The 26,372-nt window shown below is 38.5% G+C and overlaps 1 protein-coding gene across 7 annotated transcripts; it reads right to left on the bottom strand.

Moving 5' to 3' along the window:
• Window positions 1-1,435: 1,435 nt before the first annotated feature.
• inavab (innate immunity activator b) lies at window positions 1,436-21,842 on the bottom strand. Of its 7 annotated transcripts, none has more exons than XM_004545014.2 (11): window positions 21,556-21,842; window positions 15,257-15,357; window positions 12,882-12,959; window positions 8,320-8,453; window positions 6,258-6,380; window positions 5,939-6,170; window positions 5,800-5,853; window positions 5,257-5,557; window positions 4,445-4,600; window positions 3,579-4,278; window positions 1,436-3,276 (listed from the first exon to the last, which is right to left on the bottom strand). In XM_004545014.2, exons 3-11 carry the CDS (start codon window positions 12,934-12,936, stop codon window positions 3,184-3,186), a joined length of 1,848 nt encoding a protein of 615 aa, XP_004545071.1. In that variant the 5' UTR covers window positions 12,937-12,959; window positions 15,257-15,357; window positions 21,556-21,842; the 3' UTR covers window positions 1,436-3,183. The 7 variants fall into 7 exon arrangements, with proteins under 7 accessions (XP_004545071.1, XP_004545072.1, XP_004545068.1 ...); XM_004545015.2 differs by having other exon boundaries at window positions 12,882-12,964; XM_004545011.2 differs by lacking the exon at window positions 15,257-15,357 and having other exon boundaries at window positions 4,445-4,597.
• Window positions 21,843-26,372: the final 4,530 nt, after the last annotated feature.

Below are 26,372 nucleotides of genomic sequence, written 5' to 3' on the forward strand. Positions count from 1 at the left end.
TTCTGTAGATGTCTTGGGCATTTACCCAATATATCTGTAAATGATGTTCATCGACTTGTCGATATTTTTGCACAAAATAAGTCCCGATGTCCTGATGCGGTCTGCTGCCATAACAGTCAAGAAAATGTTTTTATATGCTCCTGTTGTTGCATATTGCTCTTTTATTGCAATTTTTTATACTTGTCTACTTGTCTTTTTTAAAATCTAATTTTATCCCACGTCGTCCGTTGACAGTCACCAAACGTGATTTTGTTGCATTTTTTTAAAATTACAAATAAATAATCTTAATCTTAAATCTAAATGATATCAAAATTAATTTACTATCGTGTATAACTATTACACTTTCGTTTCTTCTAATTAGCTTTTGTTTTGAGTTTAGCCATTTATTCGTTTCAGCAATAATTTAACTCTTTATAATTATTCCACTTTGGAAGGATTTTATTATTGTTTGTACAACACTTTTTGAAGTGTTGTGTCAAACACTAAATATAAGGACATTTCTGTATAATTTGTGTGTACAATATTGGTCAGTATCTATTTTTATTTCAATTAACCAAAATTGTAATTTTCAGTTATTGCATCTACAGTAGCAATTTAAAAATCCTAACGTTGCCTCGTTTACCAGTTATCATGTCCACAAATGTGGGTGTCCACGCCGCCTGCCAGGCGGTGATGATAATAACCCATCAGCCTTTTATGACAGAGGGATTAAAAGTAGACTTGTGCAGCTTTTTGGAAACACTAAGAATATACATGGTAATATTTTTTTTTTACCATCTCAGATATAAAACACCTGCTGTTATGGGTAATGTCTCAAATATTAATGCAAAATTTTCTATTTACAGTTTATCAAATTGGGTTTCTCCCTTCAATGTTAATAATAATTAATGTTAATAGTAATTAATAGTAACTGGTATTCAGATCAATGCTTAACCTGTAAATATTAAAGTGTCCAAAAAACAAAGAAAAACAAAAACATTCCACTCACATTAATGAGGATGTCTTTAATCATAAATGACTAAGTAGTGTGTTACTTCATCTCACACCGTTTTCTGTATTTGTGAAGTTTATATAAAAATTCTAGCATCAGCACATTTACTCTAAATGTAAAACCAAAACACTTAACTTCATAATTAATATTTTGTTAGCTCCTCTTCTTATTTCTCAGTCATATTTTGTATGATCGTATGCCATCCTTGCTCTTTCAAAGGTAAATGGCACAAAAGGCACATGATCAGTTGTGTCCGAGGACGACCAGAGAGTGTGATAGTGAGCCAGCATCTTGAAAATTAATAATTCAAGCAACGATATGGCCATAATTGCGTACATTTACATCAATTTTTTTCTACCTCGACATGTCAGAATGTCTTCAGGAAGTATTTGTATTACAAAGATTCCGTCACAACACACAATATAAGCTAATTAAACTCAACAATACTCAAACAATAATCTTTATTTATCTCCACAGGGAAAACACTTTCACAGATTTCTTTTTAAAACAGCAACATAACACAATAACTCCACTTAAACTACTGTAAATGATAAATAAAAAAGACAGTAAAAAAAGAGACACAAAGGGTAACATGATTGTGGTCTGTTTTTCTTTTTGTAAACTAGACACCTGATTCGTTTTGCAAACTCTGGTCCATATTTTATTTAATTTCAAGTCTGACTTTTCACAGGTCCAGTGGTGCAAATCACAATAAATTAAGATAAATAGATTACTGTGAGAGACCAGTCAGTGTGTATCTGTAGCTGAATTCGCTCTACATGACTCGGATTCTCAAATATCTATTATTTGAAGTTTGTTTGGTTGAGAGTGGTGGGCTTGGAGTGTTTGTGTCTACCTCAGTGTCAAACTATTACTGCTGCTAACAGAAAGGTTAGTGAGCTGCTCTCTCAGACGCAGGTAAAGGCACGGATAAGTTCAAAACATTACAATTTGGCACACTAATAGCTGCCAAGCCTCAAGCCTCTGCTCAATTTGCCACCATCCCACATGGATGAGTTAGTGTCTAGTTTCAACTAGCTGATTAAGTCTGTTAATTCAAGTCAAATGTTTCTGTAGCTGTGCCAGTTGTAACAAGTATAACACTGAGACAAATTTGCCTGCATAAGTATGTGATAAAGAGGTCAAACCTGGGATCTTGAAATAAAGCAGCACAAGTTCAGTAAAACTGTGACTTCATTAATCTCAGGCATCATGATAAAAAAAAAAACAACAACAACCCAAACACACAATTAAAGGATGTGTTGCTAATTTACATTATTTTGACGGTAGACTCCTTTCCTTCATACAGGTAGAATGAAAATGAGTATATTAGTTTTCCAACTAGCAAACAGCAGAAACTTAGTTTCTCTGTCTGGGGGTACATTTCTCAAAATGATTAATTATTTGGTTTGTTTTAAGCTAGAGATAACCACATCTATGTTACATTAAGGCCGTGCTAACACGTGTATTTTCTTGTTTTAAATACATTTATACATCATGTCCACATTACTGCATTTAAGGCACCATAAAGCATTATTTTTTTAACCCTGTTTAATTCTGCATGTTATAGATGCAGGACGCACATCCATTGTGTTTTAAAACAAAAACATGTTAGTGTGGATCTAAAGTACCTAAGGTAGTTCAATACCAATCTGGCATTATCAATTCATCCCAGATTCATTTCTAATACAACTTTACATCTGACTACACTATGCACATTTTGGTAGCTGATTCTTTGTAGGATCTCATGTCATCTCTTCCTCCATTTTTCATTTTGTTCGATTGCTTCAGATGTGAAGGAATGATAAGAAACCTGCAAGGTTTAATCAATGGATTGACCTAAATTTAGCTGGCTGCTTCATTAATAGTGATTCACTGGCATTCAGATCAATGCTTAACCTATAAATATTAAAATGGCCAAAAAACAAAGAAAATCAAACAAACACTGCACTCACATTTCTGAGGATGTCTGATTTATGGTAACCTGGAAACTATAGTTAGTGCTGTGCCATGTAACATTGTTTTGTAAGACGCTCCAATTTTTTACTCCAGGATAACAAAAACTTTCATGAGAAGTCCTTTTAGAAATAAAAAATTCCTCTATATCAATTTTCTATCTCACTTTGGTATAATGGGAAAATATGCTGCCTTTACATTAACAGAGTTAAGTTTGGCATCCAAGTTTCTTCTCTTTATACTTGGCTGTAAAAGTGAGAGGCGTCCTCTCCAAACCAGCGGCCTTGAGCACCCTCTACAGCTCTGTGGAGAGTTCCTCTCTGAATAACCTGGAAATGATCAACAGAAAGAAAAGATGAACATGTTGAGACGTACGTACAGCAGTGAAAAGCAGCGTATTCTCCCTGTCGCAGCAACACAAAGTAATTGTTCACTTTCACTTCAAACAGCTGCCAGCATTTAAAAACTGAGACAGGTGAACAGTGTTACTGTGTCAGATCATCACAATGCAAACATTTTGTCTGTATCATATCAGCATTTACGTATTGTTCAATTTCTCACCTACTTATGACTCTATTAAAGAAAGCAGAATGAAATGCTTTGAAAACAAGAATAAGCTTAGCTCATTTACCTGCTCATGGTACTGCTGAGTTTGGTAGCAGGGCGACTCTCCGACAAACATGTTTTTCATCCGCACTGCTCCCTGTCTGTCAAGGGAACGAGACCTGGGCGCTCTTTGCTGACTGCGTCTGTGCCACGACTTTAGCTGTTCGTTCACTGCTTGTCGTGGGAGACCATTAGCGTGGCAGTGTGGATGGTCCCAATTTGCTGGCGGGGTGATTCTAATATCAGGAGCAAAAGGCCTCTGTACTCGCTGGTGAGGTACTGCAGTGTCTTTATATCTATAATCATATCTATTCGAGGAACAAGGAGCTTGCTGGGGGAAATAGCTCCGTGGTATATCCATCTCATTGTAGATCAGTTCTTCATTGTAATAGGCTTTTGGAATACCAGGACTGGGCTGCTGCCGGGGATTACGGTAAAAGCCAGCATGCGGGAAAGCTTGAGGTCCATAGCTGCCAACTGGGCTGGGGAGCAGGAATGCAGATGGAAATTGTTTGGGCAAATCACCGGTCAATTCCCGACACGGGGAGCTATTGTAAGAAGGAAATGAGTTTTCAGAGTTGCTGTCCTCAGAGCTAGCATGGCTTCTGTAGTTCAGTGTAGGAGATGGAGTCTCTGGTAAAGTTATTGAGTATTCGGTCAGCCGCCTCCTCGGGCCTCGGGGGCGACCACGCTCCTTTTCAAATGCAGAGTCAGGAGAGGACAGCCTGTGCAAACCACAATAATTATAACAAACACAATAACAAAGCTACTTTGCAAAGAAACTGCGTGAGGCTTAAATAACTTCAACTATATTCTTAAATAATCCATTCTGTAAAGGAGCACCACACAGGGTGCAATTTCAACATGCAGATGTGTGTGAGGTATAGCTACCTGAGGGAGAGCTGTCTGTGCACTCGCATCTCTGGGGTGGAGGGTGTACTGTTTGACTGGGTGCGACTCAGCTTTAGATGGGAAAGTTGAACAGGCAGAGCCAACTGTGCTAAACAAGCTTCCAAGGGTGGCAAAGACTCAGGTTTGGCTGGGCTGTTGAACACACAACATAGGAGAGTAATTAATTAATATAACAATATATCTTATGAATGGTTAATGTGGGTACTACATGAAGGGTGGACAGTGTGGACATATACACGCACACACACTTTGATAAATGCATTTTGACATGTCAAACATTGAGTGATTTAATACTGTGGCAAACAGCAATTGTTCCTTTTAGAAATGAAAACAAATAGAAGAATACACATTATCAGGGGCAGGAGTTTCTATATATAATTATGTAAAGAGTTACAGTTGGCTCTGCACACTGACTGCTGCAAAAACAAATGGCAGTATTGACATGTTCTATTTAATTCAGAGCATTAATGGTTGTAGTGAAAACAAGGTTACTTTTTAAAAATGGCTTCTCTAAAGTAGATGAAGATGACCTGTTTTGAAGTAAAGGAATTTCTTACACTGTTAACGTGTTAATTAACAGTTTCCTTTTAGATTTTAGAAGTGAAAGGATGTTTTTTTGTTTTTTTAAATCTCATTTGGTCGTCGGGTTCTTTGGAAAAAATCCAACTGGATTCCTTCCAAAGAATCCAACGTTCGTTTACATAACATCACAAATCATAATTTGTGTTTCCAATTCCAATCCTCACAACTTGATAAACAGGAAAGGAGTTATAATGGATAGCCTGGGTTACCTCATCTTGACGGACGAGTGCGACTTCTTGCTCTTCTGGTAGGGCTGGTCAAGACTTGACTCGGTCCATGGGGAGTGCTCGATGGGAGGAAGGTCATACGCTGGCCTCGAGGTAAAGCTCAAGTCAACGCTTGGATGGGGAGAGTGACTCAGGTTCAGCTGCAGGGACTGCGGAGTCACACATGGAGAAATGTAGGCGCCATCCACGCAAGACTGCGTGGACAGAGGGAGCAGCTGGGGAGGATCCGTCTCTGCTGGATAAGGGAGTCCTGAAGAAGGCTGTGAAGACTGACTTGTGACTTCTAGGAAAAAACAGAACAAACCCCCCCCACAAATGATGCGCATGGTAAAAAATTTTGCATGGATAACATTTATTGTCACCACAGACTCTCTACCTTTGTGAATGACACTATTTAGGAAACATTTGAATTCTCGTGAAGTTTCTGTGGTTAACTAGTCATCTAATAAACTCTGTGAGGGTTTTAAACCAAAGAAAATGAAAGAAGGAAAAAAGTGCTTTCAAAGAAATAAGCAAAAACCTTACCTTCATCTTGCACAACAGAATCAGATAGAGAGCTGTCATCAGATGTGCCAAGATCTAAAAAAAACAAAACCGAAAGACACTCAGTATTAAAATTAAACATTTCTATGAAGAGCCGTTATGATTTGAATTGTCACCTTACCTTGTTGCGTAACACTGAGGGCAGGGAGTGGTGATGATCGGCCATGCTCCAGTCGAAGGCTGAAGGCTGTCTCTTGTAGATGCTCGAGTTTCTTCTCCTCTCTTTTGCACTGCTGCAGGCGGCTCTTCCTCACAGACTTGCTCAAGTTTTCCTCTTCACAGAGCTTCCGTGCAGCTTCATATATCTTCATCTGAAGCGCTAGAGAAGCGTCGACTGAACTCAATTTTGAATCCTGCAAAGGTTACGGCAGTTTAGCAGAGAGACAGACAACAACAAGAGGACACTATTCCATTGTGCAGTCTCCAAATTTGGCTTATACCTCTGCTCCTCGAGGGATTTTGAGTTCGTCAAGTTTAAACGCAGCTCCAACGCGGCGGTGAACCTGCGGGGCCTTCTCTCCTGGCTGCAGAGGATAATCTTCTGACAGCCGGCCCGTCAGCTCCTAAACAATATGTAACTAATTAAAATCCAAATGTCCCTAAAGCAACATCTCAGCATGAATGAAAGTTTATTTTTATAAGGATACACAGAAGCTTGGTTAAATGGTCAATCAAAACCAGGCTTCTTTTAAAAATCAACACCGATAAATCTCTTCAGTTTTGTTCCTGGCAGTTTTTTTTTCCCCATTCAGTTTACTCAACCATCTCCATGTTGTAGTTCTGAAATGGTGTACAAGTATCTACCTCTTATCTCTTTACATGTTCAGACTTATAGGTGCAGAGACGTGGTTGCACAATTTTGCATTTGCAGAGATTTTCTTTCACAACACATTCTTTGGGTTTCACTTTCCCACTGTATTAAGTACCCGTGTCTTCACTGAACCCAGAGAAAAGCAAAGCACTGTTTCCGATTTCATTAAAGATCAGACAAAAGAGGCTCGTACTTTGAGTTACTCAAAGTCAACCGCCTTTACAGACAGACAAAATCTCACGTGTAGCCAATGAGCTTACTTATTCTTTTGTCACCGAGTTCTGGGAGAGGTATCATGACTCTCATTAGTTCGCCTAGAGCATGTCCCAACAGGACTGCCTTGCCCAAGTGTCAGCAGGAAAGAATGATCTGGCCTGGGATTTTACCCCGGAGCACCCATGCACGTCATGAACATGCCTGAATCTGTGTGTCCAGTTGGGAAATTTCTAGATTTCATTTCATAGAAAAGAGAAAAGACTTAACATGAAAAATAACGACGTGAAAAAAAGTCTCATGCTGGATCCAAACTGAGGCTGAAACTGCTTAAAAGTCTTTAACAGCTATAATGCATTCATACACTACAGCCACATTACATGGACTGATTTCTCTCCACGGTCTATCTGAAAGGAAATGGGATAACAGAACAGGTACGATGGATAACGGAGATAACCTTGAAAATGCATTAGTTAGAATTGGTGTTGGCCTTATTCCTTTTAAATGGCCTAAAAGGAAAAGAGAATAGCTGAGATGACGTCTCAGTCTCACTGCGGCACTGAACTATTTTGAATGACTCACTTTTGAAATCGGCTAAAATTTCATATCTTTTCCTGTGATTTGAAAATTCTCTGTGATGGACTGGAGACCTGACCAGAGTGTACCAGATCTTGTTTACTTCAACTCACAAAAAAAAAAAAAAAAAAAAAAAAAAAAAAAAAAAAAATCAAACCTTTACTGTCATTCAATCTCCTGGAACTTTTAGTTCACACTTTAATATTCTCCTGCCTTGATTATTGCAATTCACTTTTCAATTTTTCATCTCTCAGTCCTTCATAGATTATTTCCAACTGGTGCAAAATATAGCAGCTAGGCTGCTAACAAAAACTAGCTGTGATCCTCTAACCAGGGTCTCCTAACTGCCCGTCGCTCTGGTTTTAAAACCAGAGGTGATTGTTGATCAGTTCCAGCTCATCTGCAACCATGTATTAGATAAGTGATTAAAAAGGATGGAAGGGTTGATTTGGAAATGGAGCATGTAAAAACTGCAACCTATGACTGTCCTGTGATTTCGCATTAGCGTCCCATCCTCAGTCACTTTGCATTCATACATATTTGTGCATCCACTTGTGCTACCAATATTGTCATTAAACAAACACGAAATGTCCCTCCTGCAGGTCACTTAACACGAAAACATAACAAGAAAACTGCCCCACCACTTTAATCCTTCATAAACGGAGGCTGAATCATCTGCAGTGTGCTTCCAGTGTGAGCAAAAGCTGTACTTGTGACAGCTTGCTTAATTTCCTAACAATTGTCTTTACTTTGTGTAGATCTACTTAAACCATTAAGACTTTAATGAAGAGATGAATTAGATGTGACTCATTTGTTCTGTGACATGTTTCATTGTGATATGCAGCCTCGCCAGGTTTTAAACGGTTGATCTGTGGATGACCAGTGGAGTAAGCGTTACTTACAGCTTCTCGGATGCACAGTTTCCTCAGCTCATGTATGCACATCTCTAACTTCTCTTGGAGCTCCTGGTGTTTGATCTTTATGGCCCGTGTGTGTGTGGTCACATCCTTTGTGTGGGTTGTTGGGCTGTCAGACCCTGCAATAGCAAAGGAGCATATGAACAAATCTGAGATGATGTGACATTCATGTATTTCTTTATTTAAATACATAATAAATACAAAATCTATTATATTTGATGCATGTGTTTTTGGGACCTCAGCATCATCGATGTGATTTTTCCCCCCCAGAAAAATCTGAGATATATTTAATTTCTTTTTTTTTTTTTTTTTAGAAAAATGTGTTAAAAGGTTCAATAAACACTCCACTTTCAAAGAAAAATAATTTTCTGTCAGTTACTTGATGGTTAAGACTTTACAAGGTAAAGCAAAAGCTTAAATCTCCAATGACACTTAAATCCAAAAGAAAAAAAAGTAATTAAAAGCACCTGTGACAACTGTAACTTAAGCAGAAACTCAGTGATGATTGTCATTGTGTATCAGCAAGATGACAGAAACACTACCAAGAACACCCGAGAAAAATGAGATTTGAAATCTTAGACCGAGATTTGAAATCTTAACAGCGGTTACACAACATGTACAATAATTACACACATATGCAGGGAGAGGAATAGTAAACTTCAGAGCTAAAGAAACATCTAAGCATGCTACTGTCCAACTCCAATGGAGGTCAAACAGGGACAGCCATAAGATTCACAGCCTGATGAGTCAGCCTCCAACTTTTAAAACATCTTGAATTTAATTTCATAAAATGTGGTGGGCCTGTGACCCCAAAACGGAATAACAGCAGAAAATGAATGGATGGATGGATGGATGGCTAAAGAACTCAAATAAACCTGTCCAAATAAACTAAAGGAAAATAGATGAAAAGCAGTGAATCGTCTAAAACACACAATATTTAATTATTTTCACCTGATATTTGACATCACTCATAAAGGTAAATACAAAAAACAGTCAGCTCTTCTTAAAGATACCAAAGCACATACACGTTGCTGGTTCATTGGCTGAGCCAAGACAAATTTGATTCGATTTCAAAGAAGAGTCCTGCAACAACTCCCGCCTTTGTGAAGCTTAACATGCTCAGTTTCTGTTGACATTGTGTTGCAGATGTGTGGTTTCAGCACCATCCTCATTTTGCTTCTGAAATGTGTTGTGCTAAAGTGACAACTCTGTGTGCACAAAAATGCCTGGATCTTAAAAGAAATTCACCACAAAAACAAGAAACTGATTAAAGACACTAAAAATCATTCAATGTCATACTTACAGAGAAGTCAGACTACTATGGAGATACAAATTCAATTGTACTCACATATTTTATCTGTACTGTGCCGTTTAAATCTAGTTTTTTTCCTGGTGTGTATATAAAAGGGTTGTTTATGATGTATACTTTTATGTCTGTAAATCTATTCAGTCATATCATTGAAGCAGATTAACAATGGAGGCCACTGAAACTAAAAGCAACAATAACAGTGGACAGAAGAACGAATCCTTTGTTTTATCTGCTGTTTTAATTAGTAACACTGAAGAAAAATAACCGTCAGCTTCTCTGTAACTATAAACAACGCGAGCGTTCGACTGGTGCTGTCTGTAGCCTTGGTGACTAATGCCATTAGGTCTCCGGCTTATGGGAGTGGTTTCAGGCATCATCCATTAAGCACCACATACCTTCAGAGATTATTAACAGAATCCCTGCAGGTACTGACAAACATATGAGGCGCGACAGGAGAAAAAAGAAAAGAAAAAAAGAGTGACAGCACTACAATAGGCTGAGAAATTCCTCTTCCTCACAGTCATAATCACCCTATTCTTTCTGGTGTGACATTTTTTCATTGTATAGAACAAAGATCATGCGGCTCAATTAGGGCGTGAGGAATTTCAGAGGGGCCACAGCAAATCAGCAGAAACTAATGTGTGTGCAAAAACAAAACAGCTAATGTTTGCCGTTAATTATATGATACTGTGAGGAAGATAACCAAAGTGGAGAGGCAACTTTACTGACACCCTGAAGTAAACTGTGGCAATCCTTCCCCCAAAAATGACAGAATACAAAGACCCGCATGTTTACCAGGGCTGAACTTAAAATGCCCAGTTGCGCCTTTGGGCAGGCAAATTGTTTAACCTCTTCCACCCTGCATTTGTGACCAACAAGCAACTCACCCTGCTCTGCTATGATCAGTATGTGCGCTGCATTGTTGGACTTCATTCCTACTGCACCAAATTCATGAAAGCTGTAGCTGGACATTTATTAAAGTTGTTCAATAACAAAAATGTCTATTTACTCACTGTTACAAGATATTATTAGATCTTGACAAGTGAAAATGTTTTTACATATCATTATGTCCTCCTAAGGGGCATTACTTATATTTCAAAACTCACAAAGTTGTTTGAATTGACCCTAAAGTTATGGAACTGTAACAACTGAAATAAGATGCTTTCATGTGTAAATAAAACAAAAAAGTGGTTATAGAGTTAGGCAGACATAACCTCTTTTAGCTATTCCTCATCTCTGTTTACATCTCTGAATACAATGGCTACTACAAGCATACCGTCCAAATTTCTGACCCAAGTGTCAGCAGCAGTTGCATTGTGTAGGTTGTAGGCAACAAAAGGTTTCCATGAATGGGAAGAATGAAAACTATGGTCTCTGCTGCACTGATTTCATCCTGTTGTTTGTTTAACTTGGTAGATAACATCTACCTGACCTTGAATGGGAAGGAATGACTTCTTAAAAGTGAAAAGTTAGTGGAGATTATTTTATCGAGAACATAACTGATTTTTCTGCTACCAGGGTATAAGTCCATGTTTGGATGAATTCTGTTATTTTCTAAAAGGATACTGTTTTGCTAAGTTAGCAGTGATCTCAAGAAATCATCGACACTGTTGCTTAAAAATACAATATACTTTAGGTTTTACTAAGAGTGACTTGAAAGCATGTGCTGTGATAAATTTATCTGGTTTGATGTGTTTGCTCAGTTTCAGCACTCGTTTACGGCAAAAGCAAGGCTTTACTGGGAAAAATGACTTTATGCTTTACAGGTCAGATGTGGGTTTCAATGCCTGTTTCAAATCGAAATAGTCTATTACCATTTTGATAATTGACACACTGCATGGGAAAAACCAAGCAAAGACGCAGATGAGAATCATTGCAATGATGCAATCAAGAACAACCGTACTTTCCAGTAGTTACAGTGTTGATCTTATTTTAACTGTCTGCAATACAGGGTGTATCAAAAGAATCTTCCAAAGTGCTTTAATTCTGCATCCGTTCACTGGTAATGATCGAAACACACCGTTAAAAAGAGGGGATTCATGGAGTTTGCATGGACATAGATTGACATAGATCCTGACCTTGTATGTCAAACAAAGTTTACTCCATCTTACTGCAAAGGTCCATTACCTTTGAAATCAGATGATTCTTTTTGCATTTCTCAATTACCCCCCCCCCCCCCACAAAAAAAAGTAGTTTACTGCCGTATAAATTGCAAACGAAGCACTCTTGTGTTACAGGTCCTCGCCCAGCAAACTGGACATGAGGGGAACATCAGTGCTCAGTGTAGTCACACACATGTAGGAGTACGACCTGACTAGTTCATAGGTGTCAAACTCTGGCCCGCGGGCCAAATTTGGCCCGCAGCCTAATTACATTTGGCCCGCGAAGCCAAACCAAATTACTATTAGAGCTGGCCTACTGGTATTATACAGCTAATATATATATTGTTTAGTATTAAGCTTTGCTTGTTCCATATTCAGTTTTTCAGCAAAACGTGTTTGAGTCCATAAGAAAAGATTCATTCTTATATCTGGAGGAATAAATATATTTCAATAAATATTAACGTTAGCCCGCGACTTTGTTCCAGTTTTGAGTTTTGGCCCACTGTGTATTTGAGTTTGACACCCCTGGACTAGTTAGTCAGTTAGTGAGGCCGATGACTTTTCAGTCTTCAGCCTGTGGAAATAAAGCTGTGTGGATTGTAATTGACTGACAGTTTTGTATAGTTTTAAGTATTCGCATTGCTACTAAACCACAATATTTCAAAGAATGGACACGGTTTGACATCTTCAAGTAAAAAAAAAAAAAAAAAACAAGTGAAAAACTAAAAGACAGAACAACAAAGAGTCATTACTGAAATTAGTTTCTTTGTATGTTAGTTGTTTTGAAATGCGAGGAAACAAAAAAAAAGGTGAAGAAATTAAAAGTGGTCTTTCACATGGCTTTTTCATGCTGAGTTACAACTGTCATCTCTGTCTAGCACTTAACTCTACTTCCTACTTTCACATTAATGAAAGCATCTGAGGTTGTTAAAGTTGCCCAGTTTGTTCCTCCTGCCTGTAGCTGTTCTATACTGACACAGACTCAGGGGAACAGTTTGAAATCTCAACTCTATATCAAATGTAATGATCATATTGCAATGTGCAATGATTAGAGTGCATAGCTTTTTTTTACTAAGCGTGCTATGACATTTAAAAATAAATAAATGCTGAAACACTGATTTTTTGTTTGTTTTTACCTGAATGAAGAATGATGCCGCTGTCAGTGTCGCTGATCTCCCCGTTCCCCTCCATGTCAGTAGATGGTCTTCCTGTTCCTGTTCTTCAGTGGAGGCAAAAGATAATGTCACATACCATGTCCTTCTGTTACGTAAGTAAGAATTTCATTTTCATTTAATTTAAAGTGACAGCCTCTTTTTTTCTTTTTCTTTTTAGTGTCATAGCCCTGAATTGGACAAAGCAAGTGTTGGCAAATTTGATACAGAATTTGGGAGTTTATTCACAAAGCCTGCGACCTAAGATAATCCAACAGCAAGGAGAAAAAACTGAGAATAATCCTAAATAACTAGACATTATGCTTCAAATAAAACCAATAGCGTAATTAAAAACAAACAAAAAACCTAAAACCAAGGAAAACATCATTAACACACAAGCTTCGCAAAGACCGCCCATTACGTAATCTGTGACCTGTTACTTAAGTGATTCAGGTGTGACTTGCCTCTTTGAACTCTTAGACAGGTGTAGTCACAGTCTTCCACAGCACACGTTTGTGTAGCATGAGTACACATATGTGTTGTCAAGTCTAGGGTGTTTCCTGTGACGGCCTGTTTGTTAAGCTCTGATGTCATGATTGCCACTAACTCACTCCGTGTCATAGCTGGCTCACAATGCATGAGTTATAAATCCATCTGGTGGCAAATAAAAACTGGGAAGTTTAATAATTAACTGAGTGAACAGAGGAATGCCACTGTGGTTGCATTCCAGCACACAGGCTTGGTTAACTTCAGCTAAGACTAGAAAGCAAAGGAACAACTACCCAAGGTAAAGTCAGCTATGTCATACAAGAACCAGTTTAATGTTAGTCGATCTATTGGGTAAACACCAGGAAACATGCAGAGATCTTCAAAAATAATTAAATAAAAATAAAAGTATCCCATTATCTTATCCTATTCTAAAAATGACATAACCATGACATACATCCACAAACCTGTGACTGTTACCTCCACACCTCTGAATCACAGATAACTGCCAGGTGTTTTTGCACAGTTACAGCAAAACAGTAAAAAGCCACCTCATCACTGAGCACTGACATCTCAAACCAAGCAATTAAAATAAATAAATAAATAGACGCAGCCACACATCTTTGGCAGATACACCAACACAATCTTTAAAATCCATAGGTCAGGAGTGCCACCAAATTTCATGCGACTGTCTGGACCAACATAATCATACACAGTACACAACAGTTTTTTGTTTTTAACTACACTTGCATACTGTTAAAGTACATGCAAGTCAAAATGATAAATAAACCCACTTCTAATTGGGCCTCAAAACAGACCCCTTACTGGGAAGAAGATTTGCCAAGGATATCTCCATAATCCTAACACTGATTTAGCTGTTTGACTAATAAACAACGCTGCACAGCAGCAGGAACAGCTCGTTACAACCCTGAGAGAAGTGAACGAGACTAAAGCGATGTGTCACAATCTTATCAGTTTCTAGCCCAGAGATAACCAAGGAGGGAGCAACAAACACAGCATTCTCATTTTATACACATTAATGGTCCAAATCTGTGGAAATGGACTTAAATGATGCAGCAAAACTTTAAGATTTATAGCAAAGTATGCCAAAGACGCCCCTTTCAGAACCACTGGACTGATCAATCAATGTTCTTTCAATGAAGCCTTAACAGCCACCACTAATTCTATTAGCCCAAATAATGTCAGTACAAACAATTCAGTTACTGAAACAATTAGTCTGCTTTATTCTGAGACATTTTAATCAACGGTATGATTATTCAACGTTGATTTTCATTTCCAACAATACACCAAAGCATATCCTTTACATTAAAATCTGGGGAGTCCAGTTATATGCCTTGGAGCATTTTTGAGTTTTCCGTTTCCCACTTGGCAAGTTGAAGTCAAGTTAAAATCCCCAGGAAATAATCTGCACTCATCTATCCTCCACGCATGGATGAAGTTGCATTCTCAGTTGCAAGTGAACTGAAACTTGTCAAGTGTTTACAGGTAGGCATTTGGTTTGGTGTGATTTACCTGCCGGTAAAACATCTTTTTCTTGTTTGTAATATTTTTTGAACAACTTTACATCCTTGAGGACAACTAATTAACAGTTTCAGTAAAAGAATTTCATTGTGTATAAGCATTCACATTAATAGTACAATTACAGATATTCTACATTAATCCAAGTTAACGCACATGGACGTTTGTAGGTTTTATGAAGAATGTCATTAGGACAAAAAAACAAACAAACTTACTTTACTTCATGGAAAACTCAAAAATCCAACCAGTGAAAAGTGTCCAACAGAATTCCCAACTTGAACGGCGATACACAAAACCTGAGCCGCACAGAATCTGGGCAGGAGCGAGAGACTCACCGCTAAGAAAGCGCTGCTTGCTGAAGAGGTGTGGCCTCGGACAGCGAGGGCTGAACACTTGAGATGGTATCACATAACTCGACTCCTGTGTGAGCTTGAAACTGTGTCAACAACAATGACCAACACACCGAGAAATTACAAGTCACTTCATGCTCTTATCAGTCCACTTACAGATGGGTGGGGCCATCTTTGACTGAAACGTGCGTCTCATGACAAATGCAATATCGATTGGCCCCCTGACAATAACACTTTAATTCATTGATAAACAAATTGTTAAAAAAAAAAAAAAAAAAAAGACGGTAGACTGTTATTAGCCAAAACAAAAAAGCAAAAAAATACTATTTTCATGCTCAAAAAATTGCAAATTTCTGTTCTCACATTTTATAGACCAAAAGATTAATTAGCACCAAAGTCATTCAAGAGATTAATCATGAGCTCATTATTTATTAGTAAGTTTATCCTTATCAGCAGCCGGATTGCAGCAGTCAAAGATCCTGGTTCACTGTGATTTGTTTAAGGGCTGGAAATTTGTTTGTGGGACAGAGCTCATATCTGGTTTAAATGACTCTATGACTTCATAACTGCATTTAAATGACTCGCTCACAGAGTTGGGCTTCTATTTTCTCACTATGATCATTATAAACTATTCCTAATAACTGTGAGAGTTTGAGGTAGTACAGACCAAAGATGAGAACACCAGAGTCAGTGCATGTTTACTGCCATCTCCTGGTTGATTAAAAGCAGAGAAAAACAACAACAACACGCAATCATGAATTTAAAACTTTACTAGCATAGATTTTCGTGTGTCCCCTTAAACTTCCCCCACCTGTCTACCTACTTCCGGTCTACCCATACAGAGGCTTTTTTGCATCCACCTCTTTCCTCCTGCACTGAAAAGAGGGAAACAAATGGTACTGGCATAGTTCACGTGATTTACAGAGCACCTGCTTTGCATGGTTCACATTCATTCTGAATCTCAATATTCAGTTTGGCTTTCCAGGAATGTTGGTGCTCAGACACCCGCAAAAAGGTCCAGCAATTCCCAGACACTCGGGGATCAGATCTTAAATGACATGGCACCGAGAAAGCAGCAAGGTTTTGGTTCAGTGACTTCTACACTTAAGACTTCACACTGTGAGCACTACTCAACACATTTCACAGATACTAAGCCATGTCAGACTTTCAAGTTTGCCTTTGACTAGGTGGGTTTTTCTGCACTGAAGATTTCTGAGCACCTCAGACCCAGGAAAAATACCCTCCTCCCATTTAAATGCTTTTGCTCATTTAGGATTCATTTAATCAAGTATAATCTACATTTTTGTATATCAAATGATCAGAAATAACAGGAAAATGCATAGATTTCTGTTTAAGAAATAAGTGGTAATTATCCTTTCACGTGGAAAACTGCATACACAAACAGACGATATTTGGTGTCTCCTTCAAAAACAAAAGCTAAATGATTTTTAAAACACAATTCTTCTGCAGTATCAAAAGGTTTAAGCCTATTAGGTAATGCAGCCTAATAGACTTCAAATGTTTTCTAAATGGGAATTTCAGGAAATCTAGTTTCTCATGTGGCTCAACTGATCAGACAGGTCTTTCTGACAGTTTGCCCATCCCATTTATTTTAAGGCTAAATAAATATGAGTTCAACAGCCTTTTTTATGGTTTATTATAGCACTAGATGTATTAGTTGTATGACTATATTAAGCTATATTAGATGCATTAGTTTGACCTAATAATAATGCAAATAAAGGTTGTAGTTGGGAACCGTGCTTACCACCTACTTCAGTCAGCTGAGATTTTGTCTTTTTCAAAGCGCACTCATAAACAGTATTAAACATGGGCATAGCTTCCAGGTCTGCAAAGTAAAGGCAACATGGAATTCCCTTAAATATGTATTCATTTTAACTTCCACCAGTGACCTTGACTCCTATAGACATCTATGGGAAAACATCACCCCAACATCAGTAAACATATGAGTTTATGGGTTAAGTCACTAATTTCATGTCATACTGAATAAAGCACGAAGTTTAGTTTGGATAAATAACCCCCTGGCTATTTACTTACTGAGAAGCCAATAAGTGTGTGGTTTCTCATCGAATCGGCTTTCAAAACACCAAAATAGTGACATCATCATCTCGAGGCTTTAAAACAGGGCTTCAGAAACCACTGGTTGATGTCATAGAGGGTTAGCGTTTTCACAATACTAGAATTACAAACTCGATACCGATACACAGGAAAACACTCGACACTCAACAGCATTTTCAATACCACGACAAAGATTTTGTTCCCCTTAAGCAAAAACAGAAGGAATGAACTGATATTTAGAAAGTGTTCATTTTTTAATGTTTAATTATCCAAATTATAAGTTAGATTGAACAAAATTAGTATTTAAGATTACATTTTAAAATTGGAAAACTTCATTAGAGATCATGAAGTTAAATATATTTTAGAACCTACTTAGAAAAAAAAGGTACAGAAAACAACACAACACCTAACATTTAAAGTGTGGTGTTAGTTGTGTTATGTTCACTGTGAAAGACTGAACCACCGGCCACTGCCTGCATTTTAAAACTGACCTCACAGCTGGCTACAACAAAATAACAAACATTTTAATAAATTATTGTAAAGGAAAAAAAGTCAAAGTTAATCATCTTGTCCACATGTGCCTGCAGCCTGTCATCCACCGTTCACATTGCTCTGTCTCAGTCTGCATCTTTTTACATCCTCAGCTCCGCTCTTCAGGCATGAAACCTGTCTGATTCTGCTGTTCTGCTCTGGATTTCACTCTTTATTTCTACTTTGATTTCCTCGCTGCTCTGCACAGCAAGCAACCCTCCAGGTTCCCAATGACAACATGATGATAATGTCGCTATCGGGCAATTGCTAACAGTTAAATGGATAAAGTGTGCACAGGCCAGGTTAACATTTCTAATAACAGTTTAATACTTCACTGTTGTTGAAACAGAAGCTTTACTGATCACTGAAATTCCTGTGTCTGTCATCCAGCAGCAGTGAGGTGAAATTGTACAGCTGCAAATGGCGATCTTAATTGGATATTAATTTTAGTATCTATTAATATGAGGCTTTAGATTTTTTTTTTTTTGGTCAAACCTACAGTGGGTACGCCCATCTTTTACTTTATATGTGTGCACCTCATTTCTTTATAGAAATGGCTTTTTCCCTATTTCCCTATTGTTTAGTTAAGATTTACTCACTTAACAACTGAAAATACACAATATTTAAGGCTCAAGGAAAATCAAAGATCAGTTATAAAGTTAAATGAATGCATCCATAGTTAATGAGTAAATAATGCCATGAGAATAATGATCAAATTAGTAGTGATGAAGCATCCCTACCTATTACCAGCGCCTGTTAGTACAATACAGCAGCACATTATACAAAAACAAAACAACAACAAAACAGCATCAAATCATATACAAGAAATTAATTCATATTTTTTTAAGTACTCGTGTAAAACGCTACTGTTAAATTCTAGGATTCTCACAGGTTTTCCAAGACCGTCTGAGCCCATATAATACCCCGCACTGATCTGGGAAACTACAGTTAAGAGGAACTGAGAGAAAGCTGTAAATGAGAAATGTTTAGCCACATTTTAACAACTAGTCAAAGATGCAATTATAGTGTAACATTTCACAGTCAGAAGCGCATTAGTCACATCGCAGCTGTCCACCAACAGTGTGTTTAAGTCCATCATGCTTGATGTGATGACTAGTAAAACTGTTTCCCACAAAGATACCAAACACACAGCATCCAGAGTTATGGTAGCCAGTTGGTGGATGTCATCATGGGTAGTTTATATAAACCAGAAGTCCCAGAGAGACAGAGAGCAGGCTTTGTAAAGGAAACATAGCAGCTGGCAAAACAAATTCTTTAAATATTCTCGAGTCCTTTTTATAAGTGCATGGGCTAGACCGCCGCTGCCAATGCAGAATTATTAAGTGCCAGTCCTCAATACTTTAAAACTTAAGACAAATGTGTGCCAGTGAAACACTTTTTAAGCTGCACTAATAAACCACAAACCCTAAAAAAAAAAGAAAATCAAAAAAATAAAACGCACAGGAAGAGAATCCTGTTTCAAACCTTCACACTTCTCACTGCCTGCAGCCAACTTAAGCTTCATGTTGGTTCAAACTCCAACAAACTAACGTACATGTGAGAAAAAAAAAACAAAAAAAAACCCCTAAACAAAACACTACATGCACACTTTGGCAGAAGAAAAGTCCCTGATTTGATCACTGAACAATTTGTTTATCACATGCAAACCAAGCATTAAAATTGTGGCCGAGAGGGAACAAGCCTAACACATTAAAAACTACAATTAAAAAGATGAGTATACAGTTATGGTTAAAGAGGGAAAAACGTATACCCTTAGCAGGTAAAAACAACCAGCAACAAATGACATATTACACAGTGTCATTATTTATTTAACAAAAACCAAATCAAAATTGAGAAGCAATGTGTGGAAAAACGAAGTTCAACCCACGATTCAGTAGCTGGCAGAAGCACCTTTAGTAGCAGTAACCTGAAATTACTTTTAGTTTCTTTATGACTATCAGTCTCTCACATCGTTGCGGAGGAATTTTAGCCCACTTTTCTTTGCAATCTTTACAACGTGGCTTCCGTTCATTGAGTCCCCCCCCCCCCCCCACACTTATGTACAGCTCTCCTCACTCCAGGTCCTGCTAGATTAATTAAATTGGTTTGAAGTCTGGACTTTGATTGGACCACTGCAAAACCTTGATTCTTTTCTTTTTCAAACATTCTAACATAGATTTGCTGCTGTGTTGCTGCAATGCTCACCATGCTTCAGCTGTCAGACAGGTGGGCTCATAATTTACTCTAGAATACTTTGGTATAGAGAGGAGTTCATGGTCAACTTGGTGACTGCTAGACGCCTTGATTATTTGGAGTTATTTGGCAAAACAAGCCCAAATCATCACCCCTCCGCCACTGTGCTTGACAGCTAATGTCTAGTGGAGGTGTTTGTGGAGGTGTTTGTGAAAGTCAAAGTCCAGACTTCAACTCAATTGAACCGCTGTGGCGGGATACAAGAGAGCTGTATATAAATGGATCATTGCTAACCTCAATGGTGCGAGTCATACAGTCATACAGAAACCTGAAGTTCCTTTAATAGTGATAACTTGAAGTTACTTCAAGTTATCACTATTAAAGGTGTTTCTTCTGGTAAAGGTGGTTTTACCATGACAGTATATTCTGTTTCAGTTTTCTTTATCTCTTAAATCCCAGTGTTATATTATATTTACACCAAATACCAAACACGTTTTTTATGGCCTCACACATTTAGTAAATTTTACACTCATTCTCTAACACTCAACTAGGGGTGACTGACACATCAGGAAACTTTAAGGTTTTATGTGGGTTTAAACAATGCTGGGCGGCACAGCATGAGTTTGTAATTACTGCTGCACTGGAGGGTCAGTGAAGTAGTAGGGGTTAAGCCACTTCTGTCTTTTGCCCTTGGGTCAATGCTGAGGAATGTGTGACTGCGGTAAAATTTCAATCAAGTGAAATGAGAAACTAACCAATGGGACGACTGCACAGGAGATAACCTTTGCATGGATCGGAGCATAATAGCACCAAACTTGGGAGTATGCCTAGTATTAACAATTCTGTAAACTGTGTGCACATTTCAAAAAGCTTGCAAAAGTACTTCATTAGGCTTGCATTTTATGATCAGACATGTTTACTCTTCCAGTCAAAGAGGATGTTGCAATCCGACAACTTCTGTGTACAGTCAGGGATCTGTAGACAGTTTATGGTTCACCTTCAAGCTTGACTTCTCGTTTGCAAACAATTGACACACCAATATTTTTTTAAACAGCTTTTTAAAGTAAATAAGTATCACATAAAAAATTAATTCACATTTTAAAAAAGAAGATAAACAGACTCCGTGATACTTAGTGTTTCAGGATCACTGGTTTATACACACACACACACACACACACACACACACACACACACACACACACACACACTGAATACAAAAACAAATAAAAGTAAATCTAACTGAGAAAGGAGAGTGTGACTGTATCATCCACTCGCTCAGTCAGATGCACTGAGTTTGCTGGGCCTCATCTTTAGAGTTTCTCAAAGTTTAGGAACTTCTTCGCTTCAGTGGTCAGCTCTTCCCCAAAAATACTTTCACCCTCGGCTCACTGTTACCCAGCATTAAGTTAGGTTCAGCAGTTCTAAATAAACAACATGCTTCACAAAACTAGTAAGATAATAATTCTTAGCTTTCTTGCTCTTACCTTCGTAGCTAGTTAGCCTGCTAGCAGCATGCCTCATCTACATCCATACAATCTGCGCTCCATTGGCTCGCAGCCTCCCAGATTTGAGCTGGAAGTTTACTTTAGCTACAGTGAAAAAAAAAGGAGTGGAAGAAAACAGAATCGAGTCCCAGCGTTACGTCAGTGTAGTCTAGCCGCTTGAATTAACAGGAAAACAACCATTAAGCTGAAGCTGAGTTCTCAAACCGCTAACTTTGTTGGAAAGCATACACCGAGCGCTCACTGAGGCAAAGGAACGCCGAGCTGCCTTCAGGTACCGTCGGAAACAGTTAGCACACGAGCCAACAACAAGTAAATACCATGGTAACCGCGTTGTGCCAAAAAGTGATCATCTTCTAAAAACTGATTTCCAGTGTTTCCATTTGTGTTTTTTTTATATGCAATGTCTTTACTTATATTGGTAAATAGACTAAATAAACAGGATTTACTACGTGGCTTTTAAATAAAGGATATATTACAGTCACTTTGCCAAAAACTGATTTCGGCTTCTACCTTGCAACAGAAATGTTGTTTGTGGCTCAAGATGATTCGATATCATTCATGATGGATACGTTTAACATTTGTTTTACATATTATTGCCAAACAAGTTATTTATACCACTTTAAATACAGACAATGGCTTTTTGGCAAATACCGGAAATCATTGGTAATATGGTTACCAATGATTCACATACATTTACGTGTTGTTTTCGAGCCACGAACTACTCGTGGTTTCAGCCCTGCTGGTTTGGTGTTTCTTACATGAAACAATATAGCAAGAAAAAAAAGCCGCAGTGTTGAGCAATCCTTCACCAGCAGTTAATTAAGTCTGAGATGTCCAGCAACACTTCTGCAGTTTACATGACTCCTGCTGTGTTGTCACGGGGACATCCTGGGCTTCCTATTGATGCCAAATGTGTAGGGACTGGGCTAATATAGCACACAGAGTTTTTCAAAATGATGGAAATTACAGCTTCCATATTTTGTGGCTGCAAGGAAAGTTAAGTAACGCCTCCCCCCCCTCCCCCCCCCCCAAAACAACAACAACAACAACAACAACAACAACAACAACAACAACAACAACAACAACAAAAATCAAATGAATGTAGTGTCATCTGGAAAGTGAGAACTCTCTCAAATATAATGAAACAAGGCTCACATATACGGATTCCCTTCACAGGTTAGTGTCCTGTGCGGCAGCTGAGAAACCAAATCTCACAACGCCAGAGCCCAAACTTATACGATACTAAAATAAAACATTCTTCTGCCTTTTTTCATCCAGTGATCAACCAAGACCTGATGTCCATTTAAAGGGACAGAAGATAAGAAATATATAATAAAAATTTTAAGATGATGCAAAATGTTTCTTTGAAACACAGTATTTACATGTTCTAAAATAAAATAAAAATAAAGGGCCTACACGCTGTGTCAGCCACTCGGATGTAAGAAATTCCGAATGTTAGATAGGATTGTGAAGGCAGCACCACTTACGGGTAGTGAGCTACAGATGACCAATGCATGAGTCCTCATAAAGAATCATGTATTGGTCATCAAAATATTTTTTTTAAAGTCACAAACAAAGAAACAAAAGCAAAAACCAAAAACCAAACAACAACAAAACTCTCACTGTGAATCTTTATTAGGATGACTAATAAGAGGTAGGATACACATACATTAGAATTCTATCGAAACGTCCACTAGAGGTCACCCGCACCTTACTCTGAGTTCCCTGTAAACAATGCAGTCCTGTGAAAAACTAAGTACGCTCTCATTTAAGAGAGTGTACTTACGATAGAACACTATCGCTGGGTGATTTTCACCCGAGCAAATACATTTACATGATTTCTCTCTCCCACAGGTGTTAGCGTGTCAAAGAGACTGTGCCTTCACCAGGGAAGTCTCAAATATCCCCACTAATGGGTGGACCAAAGACCAGCTTTCCAGTGTCATTATTTTTTTTAGGAATTTTTTTATTCTTGAATTCCTAATCTTTCTGTAATTTTGGAGCATTATTTTAGGGTCCACCCATGACACTTTTTCATTTTGTTAGACATGGTACAGTTGAAAGTAAAAGAAGACAACTCTAACTTGTCATGTGTTGTCATATTTTGATATATTTTGATGACAAGTACTTTTTATTGGTCATATTATATCGGGTAAAAATCACCTGGCATTAGTGATTGTGTTACTATTTATAGCGATAGTGTTCTAGGGTTAAGAAGGTAAGTGGCCGCTGCTAATTAAATGCACTTCATTCATTGATCAACAGTAAGTGTGACCACCTCTATAACTGCAGAAGTTCTGTCAGTTTGCTGGCCTGAAGCATTCAGGCTTGTGTTAACGCAATGCCACAGTCTTTCCAGGAATAGATGTTGAGCAAATTCACTGGAAGATGACACCTTGAAATACTCAGAGAAATTGCAAAAACGCAAGAGTTATTTCTAAGACGCTGCAGGACTCAGCATGTTGATAAGAAAATGAGACTGAACAAATATGGTTTGTTTGGAAGAAAAAAAAAAACACAACCTGGCAGCATGTCTTACGTTTGCAAAGTTTCATCTGGATCCACAAACAAGCTGGAGATGTTTAGCCATAATGCAAAGTGGTACATTTGGGGAGAGCAAAAGCACATAAGCACAAACACCTCATACCAAGTGTCAAGCACGATGGTGGTGGGGTGATGATTTAGGCTTGTTTGCAACCACAGCACCTTGGCAGCTTGCAATCATTGAGTAAAGCGTGGACATCTCTGCATACCAAAGTATTCTAGAATCCAATGTGAGCTGTGCAACAGCTACAGCTTTGTGCTACAAGCAAATCTACAACAGAATTGCGGAAAAGAAGATGTTGGAGTTGCCCATTCAAAGTCGAGACCTCAAGCCTGTTTAGATGCTGTGGTGTGTTAAGAGAGTTGTGCATAGAAAAATACCCACAAACCTCAAGGAACTGAAGCAACGCTCAAAGAATAGTGGAACAAAATTCCTTCACAATGATGTGAGAGACTGTTCAAGTCATACAGAAACTTCACGTTGCGTCAAGTTATTACTGTATGATAAGGCAACGTCGATTTTCACAGAGTCCTGTACTGTATAGACCGCATAGAGTCCTGTGAAAGCTTTCTTTTTCTTATCACTCTACATTACACTCATAACATATTTCCTCTTATGAGTCCCTCCGTGTAGGAGAAAATATTATGCCTGCGTAGCAGGTTTCAAAACTAACAAAGGCCAACAAATGAGGTTTATTTAAAAAAAGGAATGATTCGAAGAAGACAATTTTCCGGTAAGTCTAATAAATGTTACTGTCACGGCTGGGAAGGCGAGCCGTGTGGTGTGGAGGAAGGAGGACCCAAGATGCAAGCAGTGGATGAAAACGCTAGTGAAGTTTATTTACAAGGTGTAGTGGCAAACAAGCAGTGGGGGCATGACAAATAACTGAAAACATCTAAACTGGGAGAACTAAAATAACAGACCTGGGAGCATACGACAAAGGGATGAGAGGCAGAGAGGCAGCGAGGCAGCGAGGCAGCGAGGCAGAGAGGCAGAGAGGCAGAGAGGCAGAGAGGCAGAGAGGCAGAGAGGCAGAGAGGCAGAGAGGCAGAGAGGCAGAGAGGCAGAGAGGCAGAGAGGCAGAGAGGCAGAGAGGCAGAGAGGCAGACGTCGAGCAGGACACCGAGTAACACAGACTGACACCGAGTAACAGGCAGGAGAACACACAGGGCTTAAATACACACACCAGTAATCAGGGGATGAGAGACAGGAGGGCAACACAGCTGGGAGGAATCGGAGCTGACGGGACAGGGGAAACGTAAACTGAACACACTCACATCAGACAGAGACCTTCACAATAAAGCAGGAAACTCAAACACGGGGAACCAAACAAGACACAGAACTAAACAGACAGCTTCACAAATAGACGGGTTGACACCATAGACAGACAGAGACACAGACGCAGACTCAAAGGCAGACCGAATATAATACATAGAACTCAAACAATAATAATCATCATCATCATCATAAACTAGAAAATGATAATAAACTAAAAGCGCTGGGTCACCGACCCAGGACCATGACAGTTTAGGACAACCACAATAAAAATCTCCAGCTGAATATCCACTACATTTTAAATTCAGGGTCATCAGTGTCACAGATCAAGAGGCAGTACATGCTGGACAGGCCATCAGTCTATTGTCGGGTCATCGCACAGAAACACTCACACTTGTAGCCAGTTTAGAATCATCAGGTAAACTAACGTGTGTGTCTTTGTATTGTGAAGAAGCTGGAGTTTCAACAGAGCACCCACTCAGGCGTGGGAAGAACATGCAAACTACACAAGTGAGTGGTTTCAAAACCAGGACCTTCTTGCTTCGTGGTGACAGTGCTAACCACTGCGCTGCTAAATAACATAATTCTGAATATTAACTGATGTAACCAGTCGATTTTTTATAGTTTTTTTTAAAGTTTTTGTTCAGATTTTGCAGGTGGTTTTTAATCCCAAACATCAAGCCATTATGTGCCCTGAACACTGAGTGACATAATCATAATAAAATCCTGAGTTGTAAGTCAGTGTAAAGCAGATGATGTTTTCATCTGGATGTGTTATTGAAAGAGGATATAGCCAGTTTTTAATAGTAAACAACGTCTGTCTGTCTTTTTTTTCTTTTTTCCTCAGCACTTCCTTGCTTCTTGTAATCAACAACATGTAACCACATCAGTTGAGGTGTTGTTTCATTTTTCAGGTAGACAGAAAAAATCTGAAACATCTACCCTTTGTTTTTCTTTTCTTTTTTTATTCTAACAG

The sequence above is a fragment of the Maylandia zebra genome, linkage group LG5 (genome assembly GCF_041146795.1).
Source record: "Maylandia zebra isolate NMK-2024a linkage group LG5, Mzebra_GT3a, whole genome shotgun sequence".
In the NCBI taxonomy this organism is placed as follows: Eukaryota; Metazoa; Chordata; class Actinopteri; order Cichliformes; family Cichlidae; genus Maylandia; species Maylandia zebra.

What these genes read in the sequence shown, in the direction of transcription:
- inavab (XM_004545009.2), bottom strand. Translation starts at nt 21,592, where the DNA reads ATGAGGCATGCTGCTAGCAGGCTAACTAGCTACGAAG. An exon ending in AAATCCCTCGAGGAGCAGAG is followed by an intron (nt 6,171 to 6,257) that starts GTATAAGCCAAA and finishes TAACCTTTGCAG; the next exon opens with GATTCAAAATTGAGTTCAGT. An exon ending in CACAGACAGCTCTCCCTCAG is followed by an intron (nt 4,279 to 4,444) that starts GTAGCTATACCT and finishes TGGTTTGCACAG; the next exon opens with GCTGTCCTCTCCTGACTCTG.